The following is a 22,143-nucleotide window of genomic DNA, read 5'->3' as shown; positions in this document are numbered from 1 at the left end:
AATTTAGTCAGAATATTTTAAAGTGATCGTTTGCGCAATTAAATTTATGCGCTGATCAATCGCATTTAAGACTTTTTTAGGGTTATTTTTCAAATTTCCCGATTCGTCTAGGTTGATTGTTATAACCTAATTTGTTATGTTTACATTGGGTTTGTTTGATTTTGCGTTTATAAGCAGCTTATGACGTCTGTGTAATAAACTGCTACAGTAACTTTGCGTAATAAGCTCACGCAAAAAATTATAATCAAACACACTTTTGCGTTAAAACTCAAATTTCTCTCTACCTCCCTACTCAGAGGGGTTTAAGATTATAATCTCAGCATTTTTCTCTCTCATCAATTTTAAATATTTTTTTTTTATTTATTCTCTCTCATTTATTTTATTCATTTTTAATTATTTTATTCGTTCTCTATCATCAATTTAATCTCTCTCTAATCATTTTATTAATTCCCTCTCATCTATTCCATATATTTATAATATTTTTATATATTTATATAAAATTATTATAATAAAAAAACATACATTTAAATATATTTTTTATTTTTTATTTATATTTATATATTTTTTATATCATATTTATATTAAATATATTTAAAATTATATATTTATAAAAATAATATATATTCATATCATTTATTTAAAAATATATTATTTTTTAATTTAAGTTATTTATTAATATTTAAAATAATATATTAACAAAAATTTATAAAAATAATATATTAATATAATTTATTTTCAAATATACGATACTTTTAATTTAAATAATTTATTAATATATAATATTAATTATTAAATAATATATTATAAATATAAAAAAATAAATATAATAGGCATATAAACTGAATCCTCAAGCTTAAAATAAGTTAGATAAGCTGACGTCAATGGGTCGAGAATAAGCTGAATCAAACTAGCCTATTATAGTGACAAAAAGCTTAAAATAAGTTAGATAAGCTGACGTCAATGGGTCGAGAATAAGCTGAATCAAACTAGCCCATTATAGTGACAAATATTTTATTTTTATACGACTAATTAATCGAACATAACAAAAAAAAAAAAAGTATATATATTCTCAATCGCACTCCTTTAGAACCCTCTTCGCCTTCTTTCTTTCTTGAAATCGCGCTCACGGTAAAGTGTAGAGGCATCAGACCCACGGCTCAATCTCAGGCCGACCATCGGCTCTTCCTCTTCTTCTCCAGTAGTTCCCATTCCTTGTATGTTTCTTATTCTTAAAAGTTAAACCTAATACCTGAAATCTTAGCTTATTTAGTTACATCATTTGTACTCTTGTTGTTTTCTTGTTCGTCCTCATTATAATAATTTGAGGATTCGCAGAATTTATTTCCTTTTTTTCAATGTTCGATGAATCAGCCGCATGTTTAATTGAATTGAATTGAATTCAATACCCTATAATGATCTGGCTAGTGAAAGACTTCTAATTCTAATATTCATTCATTCATTCATTCATTCCTACATGCAGTTGTTCAAAAAGAGAGGAAAATGGACAAGTCTAGTGGCTGTTCCAAATGCGGCGGTAAATCTCTGAGCACCGATGATGTTACGGGTAACATGTACTGTAATAGCTGTGGCCAACTTCAAGAATTCGACAATTACCAACAAACATTCTATAACATCGATGGCCCTACTGGAACTTATATCCGAACTGGTACCTCTGGCACCGGCACTTTTTACAATTACAAGGAGACCAAGATATACAAAGCCAAGCTTATAATTGAAGATCTATTGTCCTTTCTTGACTTTTCTCAAACTAGAAAAGACCAAGTTAGGATCATGGTTCATACCATTACAGAAGGCGAGTATGGTCAGGGGGATTGGTTCCCTGTCTTGGTTGGGGCTTGTGCTTACGTGGTTATGAAAAACGAGAACACTTCCTTATTGCTGTCTGAAGTTGCAGATAAGGTCAATTGCGAGCTTTACGAACTCGGAAGAATGGTGCATCGAGTTGTCGATTTTCTCGACATGAATTTACCTGAATTCAACATTGTTTCTGTTTTCGAGAGAAGGTGTCGATCTTATTTCCATAATGTTCCGGAAGAGAAATTTGGGATAATGCTCAAACAAGGTATATTTCTGGTTCAATGTATGGTGAAATGGTATTTGACAACAGGACGACGGCCACTTCAAGTGGTGGCGGCGGTTTTGCTACTGGTTGCTCAGTTGAACGATATGGATGGAGTTAGAATTGAATCCATTGCTAGTGAATTGAATGTTCCTGTTTCAACTTGCAGATTGCGTTACAAAGAGCTCCTTGATTCTCTTGTAAAAGTTGCCAAACCGTTGCCTTGGGGGAAAGATGTTACGGTCAAGAACATTGTGAAAAATGCTCCCTTTGTTATTCAATATATGGAGATGAAATCAATGGTGAAAACCGGTAATAAGAGTAAAAGTACAGCTCCTATTGAGTTCGACTTGAGCAATCTAGTTGAGGAATCGTTGATGAGAGAAGAATATTACGGAATTGATAACGAAAAAGACGAGTTGACGTCCAAAGATGCCTGCTACTTTGAACCGAAACATTCATTACCATCTGACGTCGACGAGTTGGAGAATCTCAAGATCTCGCCTGATTGCTTGTTTAAGATTTATTCGGAAATGTGGAATGAAGTCAGCACGAAGGCTTGTCAAAGATCTCACGCGAGGAAAAAGAGAGGCGAATTCGTGGGTGGTGTTTCGGATTGCATTGATTGGTGGAAGGGGGAATCGGAACTGAGCAAGAAGCTTGTTATCAAGAAGATATTGGAGAAAGATGTAGGATTGATTGCCGAGCCTCCAGCTTTTACTGCTGGTTGTTTGATTTATGAAAGGAGAAGGGAGAAGATAAGGGCAGCCAAGCAGCGGATTGATAAGATCATGTGCCCATGGAAACTCGGCGAGGGAGAGTGCAAAACAAGTGTGGGGAAGAGAAAGAGATCGACGAAAAAGGCTACTGATTCTGATTGGGAAGACATGATTATTGAAACGCTTCTTCTCCATATGGTAAAGGAAGAAGAGATCGAAAAGGGATATTACAACACATTGATAGATTTGTACGTCTTTAATCCTGTTTCTGCAGGTTAGTTATCTGATTGTTCTCAACTCGTGACTCTGATGATAATAATCCTATGTCTTGTATAGATTCAAAAAAAAATTCTTCTTGTATAGATGAAAAATTGGCTCTTATTGCAATGTTATCATAGAATATTGTAATTCTTTTGCAGTGTAACTAACTCATGAGAGATCATTTGAGAAATGTGATTTAAAACTTAAAATGTTTGCTGTTTGTTTCTGTAGATGATATTGTTTGCACATATGAAGTAAAGTTATTGCAGGCAGGCATGACATATGAATATAGCTGTTTTTCTTTTGAATCATATTTCTCTTGTGTGTTTCTTCTTGTTCTTATTTTCACACATTAAGTATTTGTCCATCTCCGCTGTCAAAATAAGGTTTTCATCAACGGAGAAAACATTAAAAACTTCAAATAATAAATCCGTATCTTAATAACCATTTATACCGAAAATAAGTGTATACAGTGAGGGCATTCACACACCTTTTAATTTGACAACTTCTCGAGAGTATCGGAAACTTGACTTGGATAGAACCTCAAATGACCCGACTAATCTGCCCGAAATGCGGATTGTTGATGATCGGCACACAATAGCAAGTGGTGGCAAGTGCGATCACAAGTACTTCAACCACATAATATTGGGTGGTAAATTCTTGGGTGCCTCTAACATTGATCCATGTCTTTATATTTTTAAATTATTATGTTATTTTGAGGACTAGCATTTGGGAATATACAATTATGTCTATAACGTGTTTTCTCAAGTGGACAGTAGATATGTTAATTGCATCTGAGAAGAGTTGTTTCTTTGAAACGCTGAGACTTTCATAAACATGTAGTATATACGCCTTATGCTTTTGTTCCATGTTCATATGTTTGATTAGACTGCATCTAGTGGAGGATACTCAGATTCATGCTTGGGCATGCTCGTAAACAGTTTTATGCCGCCTCGTTCTTTCATGGAGTTTCTAAAGCAGAAACAAGGTTTATCAAGAAAGGGACAGGTTGTTTATTGTGTGCATTCTGCTCTGAAAGACATTTCAGACTTAGTGCCTCTTGCACCTTTGAGGTTATTGCCCATAATTCTTCAGAAACTGCCTACTACATTTGCACAAGAGAAAGTGAGCATCAACTTCCATCACTCACCTAACTCTAGCTTTTATTTTGGGATTTGTATATACTAAAAGTATTTGTTTTATAGGTGATGATTGTATATGTGGAAAACATGTTGAGACTGGAAGAATGTGCTCTAGGGGACCTAATTGGAAACATGATGCTTACTGCATTGGTGGATAGGCTTATAATATTTGATGTAAGACCATAAAACCTTGGAAAACTAATGTGCTTGAGAAGTTTATTTTTTCCTTGTTACAGGTAGAGATAGAATGGAAAGATATGATGATGTGATTTCAATGAAGGGATATTTGAGATGGAACTAGAAGATTTAGATGATATTCTAGATGATGCTGAGACAGAAGGTTTTGAAGTGTGTCAGCTGACAATTTCATTAGTTTGTGCATGTGTTACTTTATGGAATTGAGTAGCTTAAATATGGCTCTATGATTGTGGTGAGACTTTCACTTGACTTGTAGTTTTATTTATGTTCACAGCTTCCTGGAGGATTCCCAGGTAGGAATAATTTAAAGGCCAATAAAGTGGCAGAGACATTGGACAATTTGTTGGTGCTAATGTTTGAATATCTTAAAACATGTCATGAAAGTGTCTGTCTGGTGGGGGTAAAGGTGCTAATTTACATTATTATTTACAAGTAAAAATTGTCTGAAAGACTGCTCAAGTGTTAAGTGCTTTGAAATGCTCTAAGTGTTAAGAGTTTTGAAATAAGAGGCGAGTCTCAGGTTTGTTCGATTGTGTGTGTGTCATGATCATGATGGTGGGATGATGCGCTGGCCACCTCCAGAGAAAATATTCCGCGTCTTAAAAAGTAGAAGAGTATTAAAAGGAAAAGTTATGAGTACGATTGTCTCAAAAGATTCATCTTACACGTGTTTGCTTCCATCTGAAAAATGAGACTCGTATGAGATTAAGAATTTTTTTTATGTTATTTGCATTTAAAATTCTTGTGTTAATTTTTAATTGTTATATATTTTTTTGCTTGGTCATAAGGTTTCACTCTTTTTATTTAAAAAAAAAAGTTTTAAACAATTTAACTAACTTTTTATATCAAAAAACGGTTGACTTTGAATATTCATAAATGATAGAACTCGTTTACTTTCTCTCTCTGCTGTAAGTTGAAATTCCACTGTTCTTAGCTTCAATACCCTGAGCTTTTTTTTGTCGATTTTGCAATCATCAGGAGGAAGGACTTATTTGGATGAAACTGGCTTATTCATCATAGAGAAGGCCAACAGGTGAGAGGAAACGTCCACTGCAGTAAAGATAGTGTGGTTAAGGACTGTACATAGTTTGGTTCCCTCTTTTCTGTCATAATAATCCATTTCAGAACTCTTCTCTTGCTTAAGAAAACAAAAGAAAAATGTTTCTTATTTCAAGACGCAATACCATCTTTACCTTCCTCTGTTTCATCCACTATTATCTTGTTCTTGTTTGCCTTTGGATGGTTCATGGTGAAACTCATCTTCAATTTTACCCCACGGAGATTATTGCTATTAATTGCGGCTCTTATGGCAATTCAACTTCTTTTGATGGACGGCAATGGATTGGAGATGCCACTACTAAATTCTTTGTTAGTGATAAACAAAATGGTAAAACTAAAAGCTTAAAAACAGTTGAGAAAGCTCTCTCTGCTGTTGGCACTCCCTACTCGACGGCTCGGGTGTCCTATTCACACTTCACCTACACATTCCACATCATTTCCGGCCCAATATTCATACGCTTGCATTTTTATCCTACTTCATACAAGGGTTTCACCAGGTCAAACGCTTTCTTTACAGTTAAAGCCGGTCCTTACACCCTCCTCAGCAACTTCAGTCCTTCCTTGACAGCTGATGCTTTTGGGTTAAAGTCTATTGTCAAAGAATTCTCCTTGCACGTCGAAGAAAATAAACCATTGCGCTTGACATTCTCTCCATCTAGAACTTGTTCTTGTGATGACGAGTTGTATGCTTTTGTTAATGGAGTTGAAGTTGTCTCCATGCCCAATACCCTTTACTATACTCCACAAGGTGATTCAGGAGCATCCGTTGTTGGACAGAATCACCTGTTTCTAATTGGTAATAGCATTGCACTAGAGACTGCACACAGGTTGAATATTGGTGGAATCCCCCTTTTGTCTACACAACATACAGGGATGTTTCGCGAATGGTCTAGCGACTCTAACTATTTGGTTGAATCTGGATCATCAAGCGTTTCGCCTTCAGCAACATCATCCAATATCAACTATCGGAAAATTCCCACATTCATTGCACCATCAAAACTATATCAGACATCCTGGGCAATGAAGAGTGGTTTCAAACTATCATGGAAGTTACCTATTGATTTGGGGTTCAGGTACTTGGTTAGATTCCATTTCTGCGAGCTTGATTACCAAATCAAGGAGATGGGACAAAGAAAGTTCAGTTTATTCATAAATAATCAGATGGCTGAGAGTGATGGGGATCTGATCAAGTGGGCCGGAGGGCATGGTGTTGCAATTTATAAGGATTACATAATGATGATGGATGGAGATAGAATGGAGGGTAAGCATGATCTGCTTATAGATTTTTACTCAAGCATGATTCCTGAACTCCAGTTAGAAGAAGAACCTGCCGATACCATCTTAAAAGGATTGGAAGTATTTAAGTTGAGCAATAATGACAAGAATCTTGCTGGGATGAATCCAGTGATTCCTTTATCTACAAAATCCCAAAGGTTTGCATCACCTTTCAGTGGTAGAAACAATATTTTTACATTAGTTGTTCTTCTACTGGTTATTCCGAACATCATTGTTTACTATTTTCAAATCTATATGGAAAACGTTGATAACAAAATTGTCTTTCCATGCCCACCCGATGAAAAGGTTGATAACAAAACTGTCTTTCCCTCCCCACCTGATGAAGAAAAGGTTGAAAATCATATTGTCTTTCCCATTCCATACCCACCTGAAGAACTGTGTCGCCGTTTTTCACTTGCTGAACTGAAATTCGCAACTAATAACTTTGATGATGGATTAGTTATAGGAAGAGGAGGGTTTGGTAAGGTCTACAAAGGGAATGTTGAAGGTGTCACCAAAACCGTTGCTATAAAGCGATTGAATTCAAATTCCAAACAAGGGGCAGAAGAGTTCTGGACAGAGATTGGAATATTTTCCAAGCTTCAACATGATCACCTTGTCTCTTTGATTGGTTATTGCGATGAGCATAAAGAAATGATAATTGTTTATGAGAACATGACACGTGGGTGCCTCGCTGATCATCTGTATAAAAGCTATAATGATGGTAAAGGTAGACTTGAACCTCTGCCTTGGAATAGAAGGCTAAAACTTTGCATTGAAGCTGCTCGAGGTTTGAATTTTCTTCATGAAAGTGAACCCACCATCATACATCGGGACGTGAAGAGCACTAATATTTTGCTGGATGAGAACTGGGTAGCGAAGATTTCTGATTTTGGATTGTGCAGAAAGTTCAGGTTTATCCATTCATGCACCCATGTGAGCACATCAGTAAAAGGAACATTTGGATATCTAGACCCAAAGTATTTCTTAAATGGGGAGCTGACCATGAAAACAGACGTTTATGCCTTTGGAGTTGTTCTGTGGGAAGTTCTTTGTGGAAGACCGGCTATAGACATAAGATTTGAGGACGAGCAACGAAGTCTTGCCTTGTGGGCCCAAAGTTGCTTTGAAGATGGAATTATTGGCCAGATTGTTGACCCTTCTTTGAGAGGCCAAATACCTGCTTCCTCCTTGAAATTGATTTCCACAATTGCCAATGAGTGCTTACATAATCATCTCAAAAAACGACCTTCTATGGCTGATATTGTTTCCCGCCTTCATTCGGAACTTGATTCATTAAATAACTTGATTAAGTTGAAGGTCCCGAAATTTGGATCATGGAATGATGAAGAGTATCCTGTAGATTATGATCCTTCCCTGTTTGGACGTGTTTCTGTGACAAAACGTAGTAAACATACTAGGTATGTGAATGATCATGGAATGACGCTAAAATCGTCAAGTCATGATCTTGAACAAGGTAATCCCTCCCTTCTGTTTAGTCTCTATTTAAATTATGCACACACCAACTAAATAAGTAAATTAAGCTCTATTAATTATGTCAGTGGCATTGCAATGAGTTACATATTAACCTGTAAATATGACGAATATAAAATTTCTTTTGAACTCATGGGTTGTATATTCTTACAATTTACTAACTGTCCCGTCGTTCTGAACTCATTTTCTGTACTTATCTGCTGCGAGGCATATACACAGTTTATGTAACGAAGAGTATTGAGAAAATCATTCTCAGTTCCAAATATATGAGGAAAGCCTAGTATAGAAGTGTAGTGTTAGGAAGAATACTGTGGTCATGCGTTAATTCATGCTTGGAATCCTTCCAATTTTTATTATCAAATTAATGACCATGTGTTTGTTGTATAATTCTTTCATTTGCTGATATCTTCTTAATGTATTACTAATTATAAATGTTCTTGCTTATTTTCTGCTGCAAGTGAGAATTAACCAACCACCAGTTGACCCACACTCTCATTTGTTTAAAATTTTAGGGGTTAATGGTGAACCTGTCATTAGAAGAAGCAATGTGGAAGTGCAGTTAAAAATATACAATTTTAATGATATGAAGAGAGCTACACAAAACTTTCATTTGCGCAACTTCCTGGGTGAAGGAGGTTTTGGAAAAGTCTATAGGGGTTGGGTCGATGAAAAGATACTTGAACCGTGCAATCCTGGTAAAGGAATTTCTGTAGCCATCAAGAAACTTGATCTTGGAGGCATGCAGGGCAATGAGGAGTGGAAGGTCATTCATTTAATACAACTTTTTCCAGCCTGGTTTTAACTGAAGTAGGATCAAAGTTTGTTTAGCTCACTCAACTTGTAAACTAGGTTAATTTAGCTCGCTAAACTTTGTGTAAGCTCAAACCACCCATTGAATTTTAAAATTTTTTGCTTCAAAACTTCTAATGCCAGTTTAGTGAGCTAAATGGACTTTGTTTCAAATAGGTGCAGAAGAAAAGCTTAAGAAAGAACATATGCAACAGAAGTGACTAGCTATTTTTTCTGCATATGCATTAGTTCTTCCTAAAACCTACTTGTGTTGTTTCCACAGGCGGAAGTGAATGTTTTGGGAAGGTTATCATCTCGTCATCCTAACTTGGTCAAAATGTTTGGCTACTGTACGGAAAAGAGACAACTCTGTCTGGTATATGAATTTGTGGAGAATGGGAGTTTGGACAAGCATCTTTTCACAAGTAAAGACTGTGAACAAAGAAAGACCAAACAATTAATTTACTAGCTAAAATCTCATTTACCCTTAATTTGTGCAGAAGGTTCTATTTCTAAACGGCTTTCTTGGGATATCCGGCTCAAGATAGCTATAGGTGCTGCCCAAGGCCTTGCTTTCTTGCACACTTCAAAACCGTCGATAATAGTGAGGGACGTCAAATCATCTAATATACTGCTTGACAAGGTTCAAATATGGATACTCAAGCTAGTCATTATTATCTCTTAGACACATTGTTGGATTAGTTTAATATTACACATTTTATTTGTTTGTCTTGCTAAAAAGCCTTGAATGTGCAACAATTTCATTTGTAATTGTTTATGGATGTATATTTGGCTCATGATTCTTGTGTTTTTTTTTATTCCTTACAGGACTACAATGCAAAACTGTCAGACTTTGGCTTGGCAAAGGATGGGCCATCTGATTACTCCACCCATGTCTCAACAAGAGTGGTGGGTACTTATGGCTATGCAGCTCCAGAATACATGTTAACAGGTATGTATGTATGTATGTATGTATGTGTGTATGTGTTCAATAATTATTCGATTTTAGCAAAAGTCTAAAACTGTTAAAACTAAGTAATCTATCACCTTTATCACATGATGCAGGTCATCTAACTACAAAGAGCGATGTATACTGTTTTGGTGTAGTGCTTCTGGAGATATTTACAGGATTGTGTGTCATTGATAAGAATCGGCACCCAGAACAACAAGACTTGATTAAGTGGGCAATGCCCTATCTTGATAGCAAAGGGATAAAATCCATTTTGGATGTCCAGATCGAGGGGCAGTATTCGTTTGTGGGAGCGGTAAAGGCAGGTAAAATTATTCAAAGATGTCTGCATAAAAAATCCAAGGAAAGACCCTCAATGAAGGAAGTTGTAGAATCTTTGGAAGAAATAGCAAAGCCAAAAATGTCAAGCTTCTTTGGGAGACGTCTGTTCAAATCATAAGCCAACAACCTTTAATCTCATTAAACTAAAGTTAAACCTTTTATTTTATATTGGTTCAGTTTGGTCGATCTATTTACTGAAATGTATATTTAAATCATTGTAATATAGAAAAATATGTACATATATTCATGTATAAAGTAAGGTATGATAACACAATTAATAAATAATATATGATTAATGTTAATAATAATGTGAATTATAAGATCACTAGATAAAAAAAAATTACATTCCAAAAATTTATATATACTTAGAATTTAATTTATTTTTTTTTTACTTATCAATTCCTATACTAATATTAAAAACTTTCAATAATTACAAGAAACGAATTTAAAAATTAAAATTATGATAAATTTGATGAAAAAAAGTAAAAATAACCAATATACAACTATTAATAGATTGAGACACATATTAATAAGAAATATATTTTTTTTTGTGACCTTTCATAAATCCGTCCGAAACACCCATACCTTGTCCTGATCTACCAAAGTTTTTATGTCTTTATATCTGAGTGTTTTTTAATTCTATTTTAATGAACTCACTTTATCAAGAACTTGTATTTATTTTGCTTATCAATTTGGCTTTAAGTTAGTTCATTAAACATACATATTTTGATCATTCCATGAAGCTTCTTTTACTGGTTCTTGATTTTGATTGATGAAAGAAACTTTAAATTGTAGTACAAGAAAAGAAAGAATCCAAACATTTGCAGAATCTGTAATCACAAACAAGCTTTGAAGACTTATATTTTTATTAATGGAAGAAAGATAGAAGCAACAATATTTGTCTCAAATGTTTAGTCATAAATCAATCATCTTCTTCTTCATAAAAATCACATTTTGGCAGTTTTGTTCTCCTCCTGAGATCCAATTTCTTGCAAGTAATGCTCTGCATCCAAAGCTGCCATGCACCCTGAGATCATATCATCACACCAAACATCAAAAAATCAGATTCATAATGCGAGAGAAACAGAAAGAGAAAGAGAAAGAATGGACTAACCAGTGCCAGCAGCAGTAATGGCCTGCCTGTATTTCTTATCCTGCACATCTCCGGCAGCAAAAACGCCATGAACACTCGTATGAGTTGTTCCTGGTTTCGTCACTACGTATCCATCAGAATCCAATTCCAGCTGCCCGTTCAGAAACTTAGTCGCAGGTTCATGTCCAATAGCAAAGAACAAACCCGACACTTTCAAATCAGAAACATCTCCGGTCAAAACATTTTTCACCTTCAAACCCCCCAATACATTCCTACTTTCTTCTCCATAAGCTTCCACCGCAGCAGAATTCCATATCACTTCAATTTTAGGATTCGACAGTGTCCTGTTCTGCATTATCTTCGAAGCCCTAAACTCATCCCTCCTGTGTATTATATAAACCTTCGATCCATATTTCGTCAAGAAATTCGCCTCCTCCATAGCTGAATCCCCACCTCCGATCACCGCCAGCGGCTTGTTCCTAAAGATCGGGGCAGCTCCGTCGCAAACAGCGCAAGCGGAGATACCCTTGTTCCAGAACCCTCCTTCTCCGTCTCCGGATCCGGGGAAAACGAGTCGCTTGGCGACGGCACCAGTGGCGACGATGACGGAATCGGCTAGGACGGAGTGAGATTCGGTAATGATCTTGAACGGAGAAGAGGTAAAATCGACGGTGGTGACGGTTTCGGTGAAAATCTGAGTACCGAAACGGAGTGATTGGTTGCGGCAATTATCCATTAGATCTCCGCCCATGATTCCGTTTGGGAAACCTGGGAAGTTCTCTACATCGGTGGTGGTGGTAAGCTGGCCGCCGGGAGCGATGTCGTTGGCCATCCAGCCCTCGAAGAGAATGGGCTTGAGCTCGGCGCGGGCTGCGTAGATGGCGGCAGTGTGGGCGGAGGGGCCGCTTCCGATTATGCAGACAGGAGTCTTGAGTTCTTCGGCCATGGGAGAAGATTGTGTAGAGATCTTCGAGGAAGACGATGAAGAGACGGCGGCGGCGGCGAAGCCTAACAAGGACCGTGTTTTCTTGAGTTTACCTAAAACCTGTAAGAAGTTGGACATTTTTACAATTAAAATCTAACCCTTTATATTATAAATTAAAAAATAAAATTTTATTTTTCATATATTAAAAGTCAACCAAACGTGATCGGAGGTGGGGAAACAGTGTAATTTAAATCAAATGGTGGATGGGGTATCTAATTTATTTTTCATTTACTCTTATGGTTTGTTTGATTTTGAGTTTATTTTAATATTTTATTATTTTTGTTTATTTAGTCTTATAACTTATTTGAAAATTTAAGTTATTAAATTTTAATTGTTAAAATAAATTTTATTATTTAATATAAGATTAATGTTTTAGTCATAATTTAAATATTATAATGTTATTTAATCTATCATTTAATTTTTTATTAACTTGGTTTATTTTTATTAATTAGACTTTTATTTTAAAAAAAATGTCAATATAAATAAGGATTTGTCAGTACAACATTTTTAAAAGTTTATAATCACTTCAATAATCTCATTTTTAAAATAGAACTTAAAAGTTAATTATTGTATATATATTATATATATATATTAATTTATAAATATTTCAATTTATTAATATATCAAAATTTTAAAAATTATTATATATATATATATTTTTATATAAAAAAAAATTAATATGGTTAGTTCATCAAATTTCCCTTCTCACTCATATTTAAGAATATTTTTATAAAATAAATAATAAATTTATTAAATAAATTAAATAATAACTCTAATTTTTTTTTATGGTAAGTATAGATTAAAGAAGTGATAATATATATATATATATATATATATATATATATATATATATAATATAAATAAATTATCTATTTTCTTGTCTCTCGTTGTTTTTTTATCAATTATATTTAAGGCGATATCGTGTTTGGTTAGGTTTGGTATTTTATTTAGTTAATGATATTTTAATCTTAAAATTTTATAATTAAATAATACTTTTAAAAAAATTATTCAAAAATTCAAATATCTTATCTACTATCTTTTCATCAATTTGTCATTTTAAATATACAAAATACTAAAATAATCTGATCATTTAAATATTTTATAATTTGATTATACTATTGTTTAAGGAATAATTAAGTAAATAACACTTTCAAAAATAAAACTTTTATTATTTACACCAAATAATATTTTTTTAATTAAAATATTAAGTTTTATCTCCCAAATAACCAACATCAACTCTCATTTTCTCATTTTTTTTGTATTAATTCATTTGTTTTTATTATTAATTTTTTTTAATTTTAATATTTATGTTTTATTTATTTATAAATGTTATTTAAATAATAAATTAACGACATTCGAAAACGTTAAAACAAAAGAAAATATCATTTTTTTTTTCTTTTCTATAAATTTAACCAAGAAAACTTTAATTTAACCATTGACTCTTCCAATAGTTTGTGTGCAATACTCTAATTTATGATGGAAAGATTTACATATATACTATAAACACAAATTTAACTTTGATTTCAGCTCTTTCTGCTTCATCTCAGTTTTATCAAAACTTTCATTTGCCCAGTACCATTTGCCCACTTTGTACTGAACATCATAAATGATTCATAATGAAGAGTATCTTTCAAAACATATTGGTTTAAAAATCAAATATCCACCCATTTATTGTTAAATATTTTATCAACAGAAAAAACATTTCCTAAAATTAAGATTTTACAGAAGAAGAAAAAAACTAATAGTCCTTTTTGGGAAATAGTAGTCAGAGGATTGTCAACTGAATATCTCCATAGCCAACCCGAGCTTTATGCCTTTCAAACAGACTTGTAAGTTCTTCAATGTATTTATTATGTACTTCATTCACCTGAAAACACATAATATCAATAAATTTCAATTCAAACTAGAACAATCTAAGGTTACTAATTATACAATTCAAATGAAACAGAAACAAACCTCTTCTATAGAAGGTTTTGGATTCTTCCTTACTTCAATCGGTCTTCCCACAACCACATGCATTGGGTGTCGAAAAGGCAAAGGAGACCTGATAATTTCAATAATTAAAACAGTTTACAAAAAAATACATTTTGTTAACAACCGTGGTATGAATGTTTAATTACCCAAGTACTCCCCAGAATATTATTGGGGTGAATTTAAGAGCTCTTGCAAGTTGTACATACAATTTTCCTCCTGGTTTCCACCAATTGTATACGTGCGACTGCAATACAATATGGACTTTTTTTTAGTTTATTTATTGCAAAATTAACAAATGATTGATAGACATTATTTTTAGTTTTTTACCTGGCCAAAGCAGTAAACCGGAACTAAGGGACTTCCAACCTCCATAGCTATACGAACAAATCCTCGTCTTGATTTGATAAATGCAATCTACAAATTAATGAATACATTAATCATACATTTATCTTTGCTTTTTTCAATAATATTTCAATTGAAAGAAAATTAAACCTCTGAACCACGTTCCATATGGATAATCTCTTGAACACCACCTGGAACTATTATGCAGCTGTAACCGGATGTCAAGAGGGAGACAAAGTTTTTCCGGCTAGCTGGTGAAAGCCCCAACCACGACCATAATTGTCTTAAGATAGGCGTACGAAACACCTGATAAAACAATTTTGGTTTTTTTCTAACTGTTCTACAGGTAATAAAATGAAACAGTTAAAATGGATGGAAAGTCTTACAGCACTACTTGCAAGAACTTTGATTTTCGGAAGTTGCATAAAACCTGAGAGATCAGACAGTGGAACAACTCCGATGGGCAAAATTGAATGTGGCTCGTACCCAAAAACTTCAAAATAAAATAAAATTGGAAACTGTCATTTAAAATTGGAAATCTGTTAAGTTAGTTATGTTCATTTGCATTAGCTTGTCATGTGAATCACATACTCGGTTTGGTAGTAAATGTAATACAACAGATGAAGTGGAATTTGTTCAAATTATTCCAACATGTAATACAAATCCATAAGAGGTTCACACTAAAAACTGTTTACATTAATATCTTCTTCATATAATTCCCAAGTTAAGAAACTCTTACCATAAGCTTGATTTGAATCGAAGGCATTCATATCCTCCACATGAAGAGTAATCGGAAAATACCCAACTGCATGTTTACATATATACCTGAAAATGGACCAACATTGAATTAGACATGAGAATTAAAAGTTTTAAAAGAAGAATATGATAGAACAAACCTAGCTACTTTTCTCCCCCACTTGTTCATCTCATCTACAGGAATCACTGTCAATATAATAAAAATTCCCATCACCCTGAAATGGCAAACAATCATCAAATCTATGCAAGTGGATAGAACAATCGAGGTATTTACAATTCATACAATCAGATAAGAGAACAAAGACATACGTGAAGAACATAGAACGTGAAAGGAAGAAGAAAGAAGCCCAAAATGAACCGGCTAGGAAATGAAATGGACCAAGCCATAGAGAAAGTGCCACTACAGAATGAAAAAGAGAGCCTTGTTTCCCTTGAAACTCGGTCGGTGCCAGCGACGGTGAAATATGTAGATCTCCGTCAATCTGCTCCGAACCCATGACAAAAAACCTAAATCACGATCGAATCAACTAATGGGTTTGTTGAATTAGCAGAGCCCAGATAGATACAATCGACCCCTCTCTGTCAAGCCACCGAACCGAGAAGTAAGATGAAAAAAAAGTTAATCTATCACGATTCACGAATATAATACATATAAAAAAAATCACAAAGATACCTTTTTTTTTATTTTTCTTGTCTAGTAGCTAAACGATTGAATACGTTCCTTCGTCGTCGGAGAACACTACGCTTCGAGTGACTTCGAAACCATCTTTGGATACCCACAGTAAAACACTGCTCAGATTTGAAAAAGGTATGAATGAATGAATGAATGACGAATGAAAGTATTGATTTGGAATCCAGTCCTGGTTATTGTTGAATGAATTTATAAATAAAGATAGTCACTTTATATATTTATTCAATTTTTCTCATTTACTTTATTTACATTCACTTTATCACTTAACTTTCTCAATGTGACATTTACTCACTTAAAATTATTTAACATTAAAGTAAGGAGAATTAGGTATACTGTCGTTTTTAATAATAAAACAATTAAAAATTAAGAGAATTAAAAATAATAAACTTGTTCATCTCTTTTTTTAACCGGCTTTTTAATAATGAAACAATTAAAAATCAAAGGGAAGATGCTTGTTCATCTCTTTTATTATCATTATAAAATTTGAGATATTAGAAACAAGTGAATATATTTGTGTATATTAGCACATTCAAAAAGTTTAGTGACAAAAAGGACAAAAAGAAAATATACGGTAAAAAGTCACCAACCTTACAAAGCTCATACACATACTTTCATAAAATCTAAAAATAGAATATATATATATATATATGATACATTAATATATAAAATTATTATTTATTTTGAAAAGTATTCTTATAATAATATCAAATAAAAACTCTAAATGGATCACACGTTACTCCATTTATTATTATTGTATCACTCATCACCACATATGTGTTTATAATATTAAAAAACATATAAATACAAAAAGAAAAAGAAAATATTGAAAATATCGTTTTCCTAATTATGATTTTAATTTCAACTTAACTAATTTAAAATAAGAATCAAACTTCAAATTTTGTAAAAATAAAATTTAAGATCAACTTTTCATCAAACAAATCTCGTGTTTTCAATTCAAATTATTTCGTTTGAACCGACAATGTACTTGAGATAGTATTTATTACTAATGACGTAATTAAATATATATTATTATCAATATATTTATTTATTATTTAAATTTTATATAAATTTTAAGTTTATTTCTTTTATAATAATATAATTTTTTAATATATTATATTATATTTATTATATAAAAACTATTATTTTATCATAAAAAACAATTATATTTTTTAGAGAATTATTTAAAAACGGTGCCCTAAAAATATCAAAATCGAATGGACTGGGATGATAATAAATAAATTTCCGAAATAGAATGTAAAATTCTAAATGGTATATTCGTAGTTGGGATTTGTCGTTTCTTCGGGGTCGTAACAATCAAGTGTCGCCCGGTCGAGGTCCCGATCCATCCCATTGTGATTCATAAAAATAATTAGATAATTTGAAGTGGTTTTCTATTGTTTTTTGTTTGAATATATAAATATATATATATATATATATATATTTAATTTATATTTATCAAATTATTATTATTTGAACAATTAAATTATTTAGTTTATCAACTAAGCTATTAAAATAGATTTATTTTAACTTTATTAAATAAAAAATACATATAAATAATTAAATCAATTAAAAACTTACCTAAATTTAATTTTCTTATACAACCAAATGAACCTCTCTTTATCGCAACAATTACTGAATTAATCAAACGTAAATAATAAATCTAACTTTATAAGGATATTTATGTATGAATAAAAGATCAATTAAATCATAAACTAATTTTTTTTACTGTGACATTCTAGGACCCGATAATAATTTATTATAGTTGAATTGATATTTGATGTTTTTTTCGATGTTGTTTCTTATAAATAAAAATACCTAACCATTGGAAGTAGGTTTCTTTTTCTCCTTTTCAATTAATACCTAGCATGTAATTTGGTCATAACTAATTTTCATTCAAATTTTGTTTCATATGTTAAAGTTTGTATTGAAATTGAGGTATTGATAATGACACATTTAATGAACAATTTAACCATCATGTTTTAAGTTAGGTTATATATGTTAATTGTTTTCGTCTCTCTAATAGAAATAAAATTTAAGTGATATATCTAATTTTATGCTAAAATTAGGTCTTGAACGTTTATAATTGATTTGTTGGATGCTAAAATTTGTTGAATGCTAAAATTAGGTCTTGTTGTTTGTAGTTGATTTGTTGGATGCTAAAATTAGAATGTTTTTAAATTTAGTGAACATAATAATATAAAAGGAAGTGCAACTTGATTTTACAATGATTTATTTCAATACACTCCAAATTTGGGTTTGAACAAAAAAATATATATATATAACATTTTTATAGTTTTTTTTGTTTAAATATTTTATTTAAATATAATTTAAATGAGGTAATGTTATAAAATATATTTTAATTATATATTTATATTAACAAATTTAATAATATTTTATTATTTAAAATCATTTTTACTCAAATTTTACGACTAACACAATTTCACATCTTAAATTATTGTCTAGTTTATACTAATAAATAAATATATATATATAATAATAATAATTGTAAATTATCGTGCTCATACTCAACGTATTAATCCTTGCTTGTCAGATTGTTAATTTGTTATGATAAAAAAAATTAATTGTTTCAAAATTTTAGAAAGTGTAAGCATATTTGGTATAGTCAATTTGATATAAAGTTGTGATAAGACTTAAACATGTTGTGGTTGAAAACATGGCAATATCATATCATTTTGCAATATTATAATAAGAGGATAATGGTGAGTGGCCCACTAACTAAGAATGTTAATGATATATATTTTTGTTTAATTGTTTTTAACACATGATTAATTTGAGAAGAATTTTATGGAACCATAAATTTTTTTAAGGAAACAAAAGAAATAGAGACTTGAATATAAAAATTAAAATAAATTAAAGTTGTTTCATTGATATAAACTCAATACAAATATACAAAGCATCTTTAAAATTTGATGGGCGGAATTGAGGTAAGTCCAACCAGCACATCGGCTACGGTTAGGACGGTCTATTCCTATTTAATAAAAAAAATAGGTTATTTAGTTAAATTTATTAATTGTAAAAGTGTATAATATATTGATTTAGGATGAAAAATAAGATTTTTTATTTAATTATAAGTTCAAATCTTAATAAAAATATTTTTATTAATATATTTTTTTATTTTAGCCAAAATAAACCAATTTAAGTTAGTAGAGAAATCAACCGTTTTAATATCATAAACAGAGACAATGCTAAATTTAACTTATATACGGGCCTGTCCTAAATTGGGTTTATTTGTTTATTTTGGTTAAAGTGACAAAAAAAAATATGTATGAAATATGTATAAATTTATTTGGGTAGAATGAGTTTTGAGACATTTAAGTTTCACTGTTGTTAAATACTACTAAATGTGCCACTAGGTAATAGAGTTTAATAATTTAAAATTTAGAAAATTTGGTAATATAAAATGACATTTTAAATAGAGGAATAAAGTTATTAAAAAAATTGAAATGATAAAAAAAAAAAAAAAAACCAATTTAATCTAAAATAAACCAACAGACATCTCAATATACTTTTTGAATCATTTAGTCTATATTTTTATTGGCTCTTTCTAACTTGTCAAATCCCTCGCCAGTTTAATAATTCACAGATAAAGTTTCAATCGACATAGCTTGTTTGTGATGTAGTTTTATTAATTTACAAATTACTTTTATATATATATATATAAAAAAAAATGATATAGAGCGCGACTTGGGACAGCGAATGATCTAGCTAAATCTATTTGAGCGGACAAGTAGAATATTCTCTCTTATTAATTTCTATCATATAATTACAACGATTAATCGTCTAGCGGACAGAGTGAAATTAAAAAAAAAATTAATCATGAAAAAATATTAATAAGTCAATAGAAATAAATAAAAAAAAAAGGTCATAAAGAATAAATAAAAAATATTTGATAAATAAAGGAATTGAAAAGTCATAAAAATAAAATAAAAATAAAAGAGATAAATTCATAATTCAACGTGATATTAATTAGGGTTTAAAATTTAAAATTTAGAATTTAGGATTTAGGGTTTAGTATTTAAGGTTTAGAGTTTAGGGTTTATGTTTAAAGTTTATCAAAGAAATGAGTAAAATAACAATAGTGAGAATAAAGATAAATGAAATAAATATCAAAGAAATGAGTAAAATAACAATCGTGAGAATAAAGATAAATGAAATAAATTAATTTGTAGAGATAGAGATAAATTATTTAATAAGAGGAGAGAGAAATTAATTAATAAAAGGAGTGAGAATATTCTACAAATTTATCTAAATTATTATAATATATTTATTTATTTATTATATTGTATGTTTTGTTTTGTCACTATCATTTTGTATTAATATGTTTAAAATATATATATTCCCTTCTTTTTTTTAGTTAAAACTCTTTATTATTTTTGACGCCCACTTACTTTGTTTGGTTTATTTATTTATTATAAAGAATATATATATATAGGAATATATATATATAGGAATATATATATATGCACAATATATATATATATATATATATATATATATATATATATATATATATGAATAAATCATAACTATACAAAAGATTTATAAATATATATTATATTTACTTTTTCTAATTAAGTAAAAAAAAAGTGATAATCTAAATAGAAAATGGCATAATTTATGTCTTTTTAGTAATGGACATGGTATTTAGCGCAAAAGTAAAATGCAAAAATTGAGAAATAGTCCAAATTTGTTTTTAAAGAGAATTGAAAAAGGATTCTTCTAGGTTATTTAAATAAGTCATAATAATTAAATATTATTTTATTCTTTCTATCTTATCCTATTATTCGATTAATCAAGTAAATATTAAAATATTTTATACTTTAAATAATTATTTTTTATTTTATTATATATTAAATATTTTTTAAGTATTTTTATTAATAAAAGTATTATTCCCATAGTTACTAAATCATTACTTTCTTTCTCTTTTAATTAAAAAAAATCACAATCCAAATAAGTCACTGGATACATTTTGATTTCAAAAGAAACAAAAATAAAATAAAAATAAAAATAATAATAATAATAATAAATATGAAATAATTACAGGGCTCTCAAAAATATCTAGAAGACGTGATAGATTTGATGGTTGTTTTTTTTAATATATAAATAAAGTAATTATTCAAAATAAAATATATTATAAATAAAATTTTGTATCAATTAAAATTTGTAGTCTTATTCAAATCTTAAAATATAATTATTATTGAAAAATATTGATTTGGAATTATTATTAATTTTAACAATGAAATAATATTTATATACAGACTAAAATTGTTAATCTTATTAAAAAATATAATTTCAAAATATTTTATTGCTTTTATTATTTTATAATAAAATATTTAAATTAAAATATTAAAAACAATAATTTTTTATTAAACAATGTTGTTACACAGCTTGCCTTTGCAAAAATTTATATTATTTTTTAAACTTAGGCCTTGTTTGGATTGGGGTTTTTTTAAAAACCTAAAGGGAGAAAAAAATAATGATTGGTGATGATTTTGAGGAAGTGATGATTATTTTAGGTAAAAAGACTTAAAGGGTATTGATATATGTGAATAAATTAAAAAATAATAATTTAAAATAGAGGGTATTTTAGTATTTTGGTTAATGAAATGAGTGATGTGATTGTTGAAAAGTGATTGATTGGAAAATTGATTTTGGTTGGGTTTTTTTAAAAACCCAAAGAGAACAAGGCCTTAATAAATTTGTTCTTTAACTAAGGTCTTGTTTGATTCAGCGTTAATAAGCCGCGTATGGGCGTCTGCGTAATAAGCTGATACAGTAACTTTGCGTAATAAGCTCACGTAAAAAATTACAATCAAACACACTTTTGCGTTTAAACTCAAATTTCTCTATACCTCTCTTTTCAGCATTTAAAATTATAATCTCCAATAAACCGCGTATGAGTGTCTGCGTAATACGCTGAGGAGGGAGGTAGAGAGAAATTTGAGTTTAAATACAAAAATGTGTTTGATTATA

The 22,143-nt window shown here is 30.6% G+C and overlaps 5 protein-coding genes across 6 annotated transcripts; 3 read left to right on the top strand and 2 right to left on the bottom strand.

The window, feature by feature from the left end:
• The first annotated feature begins 1,106 nt into the window (after positions 1-1,106).
• Positions 1,107-4,987, top strand: LOC124925587 (plant-specific TFIIB-related protein PTF2). The gene is made up of 6 exons (XM_047465630.1): positions 1,107-1,214; positions 1,481-3,073; positions 3,949-4,185; positions 4,266-4,376; positions 4,439-4,550; positions 4,675-4,987. Exons 2-3 carry the CDS (start codon positions 1,501-1,503, stop codon positions 3,957-3,959), a joined length of 1,584 nt encoding a protein of 527 aa, XP_047321586.1. The 5' UTR covers positions 1,107-1,214; positions 1,481-1,500; the 3' UTR covers positions 3,960-4,185; positions 4,266-4,376; positions 4,439-4,550; positions 4,675-4,987.
• A 256-nt stretch (positions 4,988-5,243) lies between these two features.
• LOC124926856 (receptor-like protein kinase FERONIA) lies at positions 5,244-8,361 on the top strand. Its single transcript, XM_047467164.1, has one exon. It carries the CDS (start codon positions 5,559-5,561, stop codon positions 8,262-8,264), a length of 2,706 nt encoding a protein of 901 aa, XP_047323120.1. The 5' UTR covers positions 5,244-5,558; the 3' UTR covers positions 8,265-8,361.
• Positions 8,362-8,640: 279 nt separating this feature from the next.
• Positions 8,641-10,493, top strand: LOC124925101 (receptor-like cytoplasmic kinase 176; the record flags this gene model as incomplete). The annotated part of the gene is made up of 5 exons (XM_047465072.1): positions 8,641-8,991; positions 9,301-9,442; positions 9,518-9,660; positions 9,846-9,969; positions 10,083-10,493. Coding segments are annotated over 5 exons (1,104 nt in total), but the record flags the coding sequence as incomplete, so codon positions are not given.
• Positions 10,494-11,080: 587 nt separating this feature from the next.
• On the bottom strand, positions 11,081-12,479 carry LOC124926924 (thioredoxin reductase NTRB-like). The gene is made up of 2 exons (XM_047467255.1): positions 11,423-12,479; positions 11,081-11,335 (listed from the first exon to the last, which is right to left on the bottom strand). Exons 1-2 carry the CDS (start codon positions 12,462-12,464, stop codon positions 11,256-11,258), a joined length of 1,122 nt encoding a protein of 373 aa, XP_047323211.1. The 5' UTR covers positions 12,465-12,479; the 3' UTR covers positions 11,081-11,255.
• A 1,524-nt stretch (positions 12,480-14,003) lies between these two features.
• LOC124926650 (diacylglycerol O-acyltransferase 2D-like) lies at positions 14,004-16,300 on the bottom strand. Of its 2 annotated transcripts, none has more exons than XM_047466921.1 (10): positions 16,132-16,300; positions 15,768-16,033; positions 15,599-15,673; positions 15,442-15,527; positions 15,089-15,195; positions 14,853-15,008; positions 14,688-14,774; positions 14,507-14,604; positions 14,343-14,430; positions 14,004-14,253 (listed from the first exon to the last, which is right to left on the bottom strand). In XM_047466921.1, exons 2-10 carry the CDS (start codon positions 15,953-15,955, stop codon positions 14,152-14,154), a joined length of 987 nt encoding a protein of 328 aa, XP_047322877.1. In that variant the 5' UTR covers positions 15,956-16,033; positions 16,132-16,300; the 3' UTR covers positions 14,004-14,151. The 2 variants fall into 2 exon arrangements, with proteins under 2 accessions (XP_047322877.1, XP_047322876.1); XM_047466920.1 differs by having other exon boundaries at positions 15,768-16,039; positions 16,137-16,300.
• Between the last annotated feature and the right edge of the window lie 5,843 nt (positions 16,301-22,143).

Source organism: Impatiens glandulifera, chromosome 2, assembly GCF_907164915.1.
Source record: "Impatiens glandulifera chromosome 2, dImpGla2.1, whole genome shotgun sequence".
Taxonomy (NCBI): Eukaryota; Viridiplantae; Streptophyta; class Magnoliopsida; order Ericales; family Balsaminaceae; genus Impatiens; species Impatiens glandulifera.
Note: the sequence above shows the minus strand (reverse complement) of the source record. Positions and strands in the feature narration are given on the sequence as shown.